The sequence below is a fragment of the Poecilia formosa genome, unplaced genomic scaffold (assembly GCF_000485575.1).
Source record: "Poecilia formosa unplaced genomic scaffold, Poecilia_formosa-5.1.2 Scaffold246, whole genome shotgun sequence".
Taxonomy (NCBI): Eukaryota; Metazoa; Chordata; class Actinopteri; order Cyprinodontiformes; family Poeciliidae; genus Poecilia; species Poecilia formosa.
Genome location: NW_006800185.1, coordinates 923,538 through 934,788, shown reverse-complemented (window position 1 = coordinate 934,788; position 11,251 = coordinate 923,538). Strand labels below are relative to the sequence as shown.

The 11,251-nt window shown below is 40.2% G+C and overlaps 2 protein-coding genes across 20 annotated transcripts in view; both read right to left on the bottom strand.

Annotated features, from left to right (window-relative positions):
* Positions 1-503: 503 nt before the first annotated feature.
* Positions 504-5,576, bottom strand: LOC103150273 (BTB/POZ domain-containing protein kctd15-like). Of its 2 annotated transcripts, none has more exons than XM_007569815.2 (5): positions 4,733-5,576; positions 3,501-3,679; positions 2,182-2,326; positions 1,492-1,797; positions 504-767 (listed from the first exon to the last, which is right to left on the bottom strand). In XM_007569815.2, the coding sequence occupies exons 1-5, from the start codon at positions 4,757-4,759 to the stop codon at positions 606-608; spliced, it is 819 nt and encodes a 272-aa protein (XP_007569877.1). In that variant the 5' UTR covers positions 4,760-5,576; the 3' UTR covers positions 504-605. The 2 variants fall into 2 exon arrangements, with proteins under 2 accessions (XP_007569877.1, XP_007569878.1); XM_007569816.2 differs by having other exon boundaries at positions 3,501-3,676.
* Positions 5,577-8,641: 3,065 nt separating this feature from the next.
* Positions 8,642-11,251, bottom strand: part of LOC103150271 (pleckstrin homology domain-containing family A member 5-like) — a 117,854-nt gene continuing 115,244 nt past the window's right edge. For 12 of the 18 annotated variants that reach the window (XM_016680554.1, XM_016680555.1, XM_016680562.1 and 9 more), the window contains 3 exons: positions 10,962-11,104; positions 10,591-10,669; positions 8,642-9,676 (listed from right to left, as the gene is read on the bottom strand). In XM_016680554.1, coding sequence (XP_016536040.1) covers positions 9,619-9,676; positions 10,591-10,669; positions 10,962-11,104 — 280 coding nt within the window. In that variant the 3' untranslated portion in view covers positions 8,642-9,618. Of the gene's footprint in view, positions 9,677-10,567; positions 10,670-10,961; positions 11,105-11,251 lie in introns of all 18 variants that reach the window. The other 6 variants (XM_016680556.1, XM_016680571.1, XM_016680561.1 and 3 more) reach the window with 3 other exon arrangements.

Genomic DNA, 11,251 nt, shown 5'->3' with positions numbered 1-11,251 from the left:
TTCCACGCCCCCCTCCAGCGCTGTACCTGAACAGGTGCCTTCTGACTGCTCGCCATGTTTTAAATGTTCCCAACGGTCGGATCGGTTAGAGGACGCTGTTTTAGAGAGTGTGTCTGTGTGTGTGCGTGTGTGTGTGAGAGAGAGAGAGAGAGAGAGAGCCGCAGACGGTTTAAAGGAACAGTTCAACAATTCAGGAACTGATGGAGGCCGGTCGGTTGGTGTTGGAGCGTTCCCCTGCAGGGAGCTGGTTCTCCGACACACAGGAACTCTCTCAGGTTCTGAAGGTCCGACATTCCTCCTCCCGGCAGACTGAGCTGAACCTGGACTCTGGAAAATTCTCGATGATGGAGCGCACTTGGACTTTTTAAGCTTTAACAGCTTTTAGTTTGGATCCAGCTCCTGAGCTTCAGGACTTATTTATATTTCCTACATTCAGCCTGATGCAGTTTTACACCGTTTGTACCTTTGTTACAAAATAAAATAAAGGAAGAAGAAACTTCTCGTTTCTTTTTAAACTTTTTATCTGCAACACAAATGTTAAATAAGAAGCTTAGAAAACAGGTTGGGTAGAAAAAGGAAGTTGAAAGCAGCAGCTGCTTCCGGTTTCAGTCCAGCGGTTCCTGTTTGATCCGGACCAGGGTGCTGCTAACGGACCGGCTCGGCCTCAGTTCTCGACACAGGACGTATTCGCTGAACTGGGTCGAGTCGACGCCGCCGCCGCAGGACGCCTTGATGCTGAAGCCTTTGAGGAAAAGACGCTCTAGAACCTGCAGAGAGCAAAGTAAGGGTTCTGATTAGGGCCAAAAATAAGTTGATTCACTACTCCCTTAGACCTTCTTTTAGTGTTGCAGATTGACTGCCGTCCAGCAGAGGGCGCTGCTGGTCATTCTTAAACTGAGTTATTGATCCAGAAACAAAGATTGCGGCCAAAGCAGAATGGAAAAAGATGGAGAATGCACTTTATGCTGCTCTGGTTTGAAATAAAAACACTCAAGCTACTTGTTATATTTTATTCATATTTCTAGGTTTGTTATTGTGAGAAAAATCACAATTTTCTGTTTATTTGGTTAGGTGACAAAATGTTAAAATTTAACCATTTGTTGTGGAAACACAGTCGACTCTTGATTTTAGCAGAATGGCTGCTTATCAATCAAATAGGTATTTGATCAATGAGGTCAATAAACTTAAGATTAATTCATTAAATGATAAAAGTAAGTTTCTCCCTAATTTAATCATTTCTGCCATCCAGCAGAGGGCGCCACTGGCCATAATTAAACAGAGCCAGATGATGCAGAAACAAAGATGGCGGAGTAAAACCACAACAGCAAAGGAACATGAAGACATGGAAATTTCTGAGTTTTGAAGTCAATTTCGTTTTTTTTTCTAGAAAATTTCAGAATTTTTTTGATGGAAATGTGTTATTTTTCTAAATCTACAATGGCCCTGATACTCCGTCAACGCAGGTATCTGCTCTGTGATTGGCTGGCTCACCTGTACCGAGTTCAGCCTGCAGTAGCCGTTGAGCGGGAAGCGGATGACGTGGGTCGGGTCGAGGTTCCAGCCGGCGTTCACCGAGTTGCACATGACGTCTCCGGTCTCAGGAAAGGCCTCCTCAATCAGAACCTTCTCGCCGCTCAGGGCAATCCGCTCGCCCAGATCGGGCGTGACCCGAACCACCAGGCACTCGCACGGCGCCGCCGACCGCCGGGCCTCGCGCTCCGCCTGCCAACGCTCCAGGTCCCGGACCATCGGCGCCAGCTGGTAAAACCGGGCCTCCTCATACAGCTGGGGGAAATCCTGAGAGACGAACAAACAGCTGGATGAGAATTTGCTGCTGGAGGAACTGGATCAGTTCAGGAATCTGTTCAAAGACTCATATCCTCTGGATCTGATTTCAGTACTTTTAGGTCTGTTAATGAAATTATTGGGAAATATTTGGATTTCCAGGTTTTATTCACCAACATATAATCTAGATTCCTTCCTTTTATTTTTGCTTTTTTCTCCTGCACTCCTTCCTTCACTCTTTTCTTTCCTTCATTCCTGTCCTTTCTTGCATGCTTTTCTTTTCTTTCCCTCCAAAACCTATTTATTTTTCCTTCCCTCCTCTAACTCTTTGTGAGTGGTGAATGTTCTGACCCGGTCCACATAGGAAGTGACCCCTGTAGATGACCTTTGACCCACCTGAAAGTCTTCTGGCAGCAGCAGCTTGCAGGTCCTCAGGTAGCTCAGGATGAACCTGAAGATTTCTCCGTCTCTGTCGATGAAGTAATGCTGCTTCAAGCTGTCCAACACGATGGGCTCGCTGCCGCTGAACAGACGGCCGATCCTGGAAACCGATCACTTATCAATACCACACCAGCCGATCTGATCAGAGTAACAGAATCTCTGTACGTCCTAAACATTTAGAATGTTTTTTAATCACTATTCCATAATTATTAGATTAATTTAGCATAAAAGCTGCTTCACATCGTCCTATTTCAGATGGCCATGAATTCTGTGGTGGAAAATGTTATTATCTGATAATATATTATGACTTTCTTACCAGATGATAAAATATTTCATCACAATCCTCTTTTGATTGTAAGAAAATATATAAAATTTTATATTAATCACATGAAATTTTATTTTATTTCCACAGTTCTGCTTTTTTCCCCCCTTTGGTCTTTTCTTGTCAGAAATGTTTCCATGTCTTGCTTGCTAAGTAGCTCGGCCAATCATATTTAAAAAAAAAATTTTAACTTATATTTTATCATAAAAAAAACAGATTCAATAACAGTAAACAAAAATTATGATGAAAATTTATTTAAGAAATGTATGAAATTAAATTTGTTTTTAGTTTTACACTTTTTTCCCTCATCTTCTCTCCAACTTGCTGAGCCCCCACAGCGCCCCCTGGTGACCCAACATAAGTACATTACAACTATTACTCCAGGGGTCCCCAAACTACGGCCCGCGGGCCGGTTCCGGCCCGCCTCCTCATTTGGTCCGGCCCCCTGAACAATACTGGATCCGGCCCACCTCCTCATTTGGTCCGGCCCCCTGAACAATACCAGAGAGCATTCAGTGTTTTTTTTTTCATATATATGTGGATTTTTCTTCAACCACCAGGGGGGCTCTTGAGCAGATATGAAACTTAGTTTCCCTCAATGGAATATATACTAGTCAGTACCAGTCACCATCGCTCACGGTTTTTTTCCATTTGCATTCTGGGTAAAAATCTATCTACAAACGCGAATATGTCGTCGGCAGTAATCCAGGCATTCTGGGTAAAAATCTATCTACAAACGCGAATATGTCGTCGGCAGTAATCCTTGTGGGATCCTTGTGGGATCTATGCAATCTGAATTGACTTTTTTTTCTCCACCTCTAGTCCAGACTGTTCTCTTCAAACTACAAATCAAACTTTGTCTGAACCAAATTGTTCCTCAGAACCAACTGTTTGAGTTTGCAGGTGTGTCATGATGATATGTAACTCATCACACCTGTCCACTCCGTCTCACCTGGACTCTGGAAACTTGGTGAGCGTCGCCAGGCTGCTGGTGTACATGTGTCCGCCCACGTCGATGTGAACCGGGGCGTTGGCCTTGGTGAGCTGGGCGGGGGACGGGATGCCCTGCGCCGTCATGGGGGAGACAGGTGAGTGGCTCAGAGACATCCTGGACAGGCTTCGCCCCTCCTGCTGGACAGAGGGAACAGGTGAGAGGAGCTTTAGCTATGGGTCATTAAAAAAACTTTACTTCCTGTTTCATTAAAAACGCTGAGTCCATTGTGAGTCATGTCTTCTCTTGTATCACCAGGGACAGTCGCCTTTCTGTAACAAAGGGCTAAACTGAAGATCCTTCCTGCTCACAGCATCACCATCCACAACGATTCTTTGAAGATACTTGAATTATAAAAGTTACACCAATATTTAATCTTCCTTTTGGAATAAATAAAGTATTTTTGAATTGAGTAGAATGGTTAGTCTTATAAAGTGACAGCAACAGCTCTGGGTAATAACAGAGGAGATATTAGCATGATGTCCTGGGGGGTTAATGGGAGGGTCTAACTGGATTACCTCCCTCCACTCCCCATTCCCGGCACCACGAGGCTGTGAAGCATGAGGGAAACAGGAGTCTTGAATGCTGCCTGCAGCCAAACACCCACACGCCTCCCCATGCGCGTGCATGTGCCGTGATGTGACCTATAGATGGGAGCGTGTGCACAGGCACATTGTGTTTTCAAATATCTGCAGGTTTTAAGGCCAAACGGGCAGCTTTCTGCGCCTTATTCCAGTCCCCGTCAGGAAATCTGGACATTTAAGCCTCTTCTTACAAATTAAAACTAAAAGAGCGACTTGGCTAATTTTTTCCAGCTGATTACGGCTCTCCGAGGCCTTTAAGGGAATTCGGGTTGTAAAATATCTGTCAGCAGAGACGTCCAATGTATTAAAAATGCAGCTTTAAGTAGCTAGCGCTGCATTTCTGTCGGGAAGAACATGTAGCGAGTAGAGAAGGAAAAGTTCCATTTTAGTTTAAAAACCTACAACTTTAAAACTGGTATCTAGTGCCGATTTTAGAGGCTTATGTTTTTCGTAGCTCGTGTTGAGTTTGATGATATCGGTGCTTTGAACGGAATAAACAGTCCATAAAGCATAAAACTGGAGGTTTTTAAATGAAGTCTGGTCTTACGTCAGGACCATCGACAGTGTTGAATATCAGGTTTAAACGAGCAGCGCGTGTTTTTTTCTCACCTGGGAGGACACGGACACGGAAGACATGGACAGCAGCTCGGTATCTCCAGCTGAAGTTCGGTTGGGTTCGGCTCCAGGCCCGCTCCACTTCGTCTCCGTCCTTTTGGTGAGGGTGCGTAAAGCAGAAACAAACCAGAACCAACAGAGAGGAGCGCAGGCTGCAGGACGAGTTTGCCCCGGGGCACCTCAGACCCTCGGGGCCCGGAATAGGTCCTCCTGCCCGGACTTGTTTTTGAGGAGCGGAACACGGAGCGCGGGGCTCCGGCTGGTGACGCGCTCTGTCGGGGATAAACTGGGCTGCTCGGTCCGGTAAGGCTCATCACCATCCGCAGGGCTCAGACGCTGATCCACCCGGACATGGAGGTCCAACATCCCCCTGGTTCTGGACTAAATGGCGTCTGGCGTCACGCTTCATGCCTACCGCAGCCTGCGGCCAAATGCGCCATTTCAATTAATGCGCACTGATAGATGGAGATCTTCGCCGCAGGGCAGAAAACACCGGGCCGCTCCATGGCGCTCATCTGCCGGGTCCATGCTCCTCCTCCTGCAGCTGCTGCTGATGGAGGCGACGGACGGCAACGGAACCACCGACCCCTCTACGGATCTCAGAACCACAATGTACTGCACAGTGATAAAAAAAAAGAAAAAAAGATTTCAAATTCAAATCTTTCCAGGTTAAACCTCCCGCCGTTTCAGTATATTCTTGCTGCAGTTGATTAGTTTCTTTTGTCATTGTTGTGAGTCACACACTCTGCAAACAACTAATCGACATATTATTAGATGAACATAAGTTCAATCGATTAACTGACAGCATTAAACCTTCTTTTATTATTGTAGTTTGGCCACCATCCAGCAGAGGGCGCGGCTGGTCATCCTTATGCGGAGCCGTTGATACAGAAACAAAGATGGCGGAAGCCATACCAGAATGGGAAAGAGAAACGGTGGAACAAAGCGCGATTCTGTTTGAAATATAAATACTCGACAATCTCCTTTCGTTTCACCTGCTGTTATATTTTATAAATGTCAATATCTTGTTTATTATTGTGAGAAAACCACAATTTTCAGTTTATCCAGGTGTTTATTCTGTCAGAAACAACTGATGAAGTAATAACATTTAATGAAGTTTATGAAAAATGTAGTTCGATCCTCTTGACACTAGAGAAGAAACTTTTTTTGTTGTCAGTTTTATCCTTTGACTTATTGGTAGCCAAGTGATAAGATCAATCAAATTCAGATTATTTTATCAATCACCTGCTTCTGTAATTTCTCACTGTTTTTAACATTTTTACAAGCACAAAATGTTGCTAAAGAAACATTTCTTTAGCAACTTTTCAGAGTGATGAATCCAAGCATATGCAGAGAAAGTTGAGTGGATGGAAAACATGTAATTAAAGGTGGAAAAGTTACAATATATCTGATTCCAGCCTTCACTAGAATCAGATATATTCTGGTTCACTTTGAAAGGACTGAGGCTACTTAATTTTCTCACTCTTTTTTCTAAAAGAGAAATTACAAATGACAGAAAATATTTTCAATAATTTGATGATGCGTTAAAAGATTAAATCTGTTAAACTAAAGTATAACTTCACAACAACCAACATTCCTCATTTTATCTTTTATTTTTTGTGTTGGAGTTCTCACAAAATTTCTACTTTATTCTCTTAATATTACAACTTTATTCTGGTAATATTAACACTTTATTCTCACATTATTTCACTTTTATTGTCATTTAATTTTTTTATTGTTACTGCGACTGTATTCTTGACATGTCTCTTTATTAAAAAAAAAAGATTAAAAAAATATTTTTCTGACCCTTATATTTTGTGCTCACCTGAATTCAAATAATAATAAATAATAAAATAATAAATTGGGCTGTGAAACCCATGGAGTTCATTTGTAGAATGTTAGAAAAAGAAATCCAAAAAGTAAACCAAAAATATCAATTTATCACACAGCCAAACCCTAATATAGGAATAATCATCAAAATTACAAGAAATAAATATATGTGCAAAATTGTGCATTAAATGCAAACCTCCCTGCAGCTTCATACAAATACTACAGACGCATTAAATGTTTCACTCAGTTTATCGTTTTCCAAAAAGAAATAAAAAGCATCTTCGTCACTCTGATTAAACAAACTTTAATGTTTCACTGAATAAAAAAGGTTGAAAAAACCCCTGCAGCTAATTTCATTAAGTCACTTAAACATCTAAATATCTGCTAAACTCGCCGTAGGCTACAGCTCACAGAGGAAGAGGAGGAGCTGTGCTGTAACCATGGCGATGATGAAACTGTAAGGCTGCAACTAAAATGAATGAGGTGTTAACATCTGAGAAGAATTCAATGTAATGTTCACAGAAACTGAAGCAACTTCACGTCTGAGTCTGAACTTCACTGAGATGTTTGTAAAACCCAAAGATCTTCTGTTCAGCTGGGTAACATTAGGAACAAAACAGCCAGAGAACATGTTTACTTAAATTTAGGTGAACTATTTGTGCAATATTATAAGCTTAGTAACACAGAAAACTAAAATAGGTTGATATGGAAAGAACCGTGGGGAAGAAAAAGAGTTAAACTGAAATAATTTAAAGCTACAACATTTTTAAACATTGCATTATGAAACAACTCCAAACTGACCTGAAAAGTACTACTACGTACTAGATAGAAAAGAACGAGGAGTAACTTTCCAGCCAAAGAAAAACAAAACCTGATTTTTTTTTTAAATAAAGTAACAAATAAAGTTAAAAAATTTTTAAAGAAAAGGACTTTTGAAATTCTGAGATTAATCTACAAAAAACAAAAAAACATCGGACTTTTTTCTAGCAAATTTTCTGCTCTTCAAACTCAGAAAATTCAAGATTTTTAGAGATTAATCTCTAAATTTCTGATATTTTTTTCTAGTAAATCTTCGACTTTTCAAGCTCAGAAATGTCCAAGTATTTATTATTAGATTTCCTTTTTTTCTACTTTATATGCCGCCAAAAGGTTTTGTATATCAAGTGAAATTGCAAAAACCTTAAGTGCCACCAGAGGGAGCCACAGTTCTATTTTCTGACCGGCCCTCATTCCGACAAAAGACTGAAATTTAGATGCTGAATCTCAATTTTACCTAAACTTTATATGCATATGTTTATTCAAGCCGTCCTCGTTTAGCTGCTCCACTGGAAATATTGCGGCGTAATTGTTCAAGAAACATAACAGAGGGTAGAGAATAGTGAAGGGATTGAGAATATGACCAAAACAGAACATCTTGTTCACCAACGTGGGAAGAATGAAGCGGGAGATCGCTAGGTAGATTGGAGCCCCGGGCAGCGCAAGCTGACCATAGGAGGCGCTGTTGAATTGGTTTTACACCATGAGTTGGCCTCGAAGAAGAGTATGTACCAAGGTTAAGTAAGAAAAAGCCGAGCAAACCCATTTTTCTTGTACCAAACTGTTTGTGATCAATTTCTCGTTCTTCAACTTCCAAAGTATAAAAAGCAAACAATATGACAATATGACGACTGTTATAATGATCATAGTGTAACTTATAGTAAAACCAAACTAATTCTGGTGACTTTTTGTTTAATTATTAATAATTTTAAGCCTTGCAAAGACTAACACTTTGCAGTTATTAAATTGTAATAACAAATTTTATTTTCATCTACTTTCAGTTGGCCTTAGTGAGCGGTGCCACCATTGTGGGGTAAAACTACGGAAGAAGAGGAAGGTAAACTGAAGTAGAAGAAACAGCTGAAGCTATTAACTACTTGGGTAATTTTGTTAAACCACAAAATGAAGACCCAGGATCAGGATGGAGAAACTCGGCTGGCCTGGGAACGGCTTGTACCTCCTGAGTACGAGCTGCACCTTCAGCTTCTCCACGATCATAAAAAGAGTAAAGAATAAAGAAAATTGAAACGCAAACAGCTATTAAAAACCGCAATGTTTATTTAACATGATATAAAACAGATGGGATATGAACATTTGCAAATCAAATCTGTATGTACGTACCTATATATTGGGTATATATTCCCATCCTGATGCACCATGTACATTATATACACAGTAAACCTCTGATAGTTACACTTTATACACACACGCAAAAATATCTTCAATTTACAAAGGCTTCTTTTTTTATTGCTTTTCTCTTTTAGACATGCATTTTTTTCAGCTCCAGGGCTTTAAACCGACATGTCCTAAAATAGTACCAAACTCTGAAATTTTTGTCCATCTCTCAATTTAAATATATATCTCACATAGGGAACAGAGAGCGACTTAAGTCAGAACATTCAAATATGTATATATCGGCAGCTGACTGGAAACATCGAAATTTACAAATCATTTTAGTCTGCAAGATTAAAGTTGCTCCAATATTATATATGAGGAATACAGATCTGGTATTAATCAGTATAGACAAGTGTTCTTTACAATAAATTGATAAATATAACTAGTTAGCTAAATGTCAACATCTGAAAAGCAATCTGAATTAAATATTAAAGATTAAATTTAGCTAAAAGAATACGCAGAAGCATCTTAAAACCTTGAAAAGGTGTTGAAACGCGAGTGGAAAAAGGCCTAAAATACTCTGTATTCAGTCTGTAGCCTCCCATATATACAGATAGACCTATATTGCAACAACCTATTAAAACTAAAAATATAATAAAAACAAACTGAAAATCAAACTGCAGCATCAACGGTAAAAAAAAGAAAGGAAAGAAAAGGGGGAGAGAGTTTCCTCTCGACGTGGGGAAATGTAACCGAAGACCGGGGTACACGCTTCAGATGTCACAGTGAGGATACAGAAGTCTGAGGCTAAACGCTGCCAGGCTGAAGATGGCAGTTTTTCACGTTCTGTAGGTCAAGGCCTTGTGCTGATCTCCAGGAAGAAGATCCTCAGGAGGAGTTTATGCTTCCCTTGTTCCTTCCTTCATGTGTAGGTCTTTACTGAGGCCAGAGCCTGTGCTGGAGGGCCAGACATGGAGATCAAAATTACTTTCAGGTGGATTTTTACCTGATAGAATAAGCATTTTAAAACATAAAACGCTTCGTAACAGACTTGAACCTTTTATATTTTGTCATGTCTCTTATTGGGATTTTGACCGACACAAAGTAGTGAATAATTGCCATAATGTAATACAATGTTTTTACAATTTTATAATAACAGACTTTTGAAAGTTTGCATTAGCAAATTAACACCTTTTACTGCAGCTACACCTGCAAGGCTTTCTAATAATTCTTTATAAAACAGATAAAGCTCAGATCTGATGGAGAAAATTTCAATCTTTGTCAGATTTTCAACCGTAATGAAGTTTTAACATAAAGACAAGTGAAAAACACTGCAGGAGCTTCATCTTGGAAGGCGGGGCTAGGTCCAACCAGGTGTTCTGCACAGGTGAATGGTTGCCATGGCGATTAAAGGATTCCTCAAACATGCATTAAAGAGTAAAGGCGACACTCCAGGTATGTTTTTGATGAGGGCATAACATTATAACATTCAAAAAAGTCACTTGTACATAATACCGCCCCTTTAAAGGCAACTAGTTGTGCTGGATTTTATTTTGGGGAATATTACTTTATGTACACCAAATGAGTATCAGATCTTAAATCATCAAAAACTTTTGCTATATAACATAAAATCCCAATAATGAACACTGAAATTATTTACTGGAAGGCACAGGAATGTATGAAATACTGGACAGTAACACCAAGTCAAACCATGCTGACGCACAGCAACAAAGAATACATAACAGCACCTCATAACCGTTCCCTTCATCATAGCATGTTTTACAAATTATGATTGAGAAATGAATTGTACAGGAATATGATTGTGAACAAAACAGGATGATGAAGGACCTTACTGGTGCCACTACACACACATGAAGTGAGAGCCGTCAGTGAGCTGAGGGGGTGTGTTGGGAGACTGTGGGGGTGGGGAAGAAGATGACAGGCTTTTCACTGCAATTAAAAAAAGCAACATGTTGAACACACAGCCACACACAAATGATGATAATAATAAAAAAAAACAATAATTAGGTCAATAAGCAATTACTAAATGACCAAACAGCAGAATTAAACAAGAAGGTCGATGAAATAAATTAGGAAATTAAAAGAGTGTGTTAGGAGAAGTTAATTACTAATGGAAACAGAAAGTTTGTGTCAAAGAACATCCTCCCACCAGTTTTTATTTAAGACCATGCATTTCTTCAGTGTAATCCCCTCCATGTGTCTGTCGTCCCTGCAGACGTACCTGCTACCAGCTTACTGCGTTTGGAGGCCTCCGCTGCCAGTTCATAGGAGATATTAATCATCTTCTCCTTCTCCTGTACAGTAACCTCCTCTTCATTCATGTCCTCTGGGCTTAAAGCTAAACTAGGTAGCACATTCGCCATGCTAGGAAAAAAACACAAATGGCTTCTGTAGTGCATACTGCAGCTTTTATATATACAGTGCAGTATATGTGGCTATTTGGCCGCTTATATTTTGCTTTTTTCCTACTTTTTTTGTCACGGTTAAATAATAATAGTGATAATAAACTAT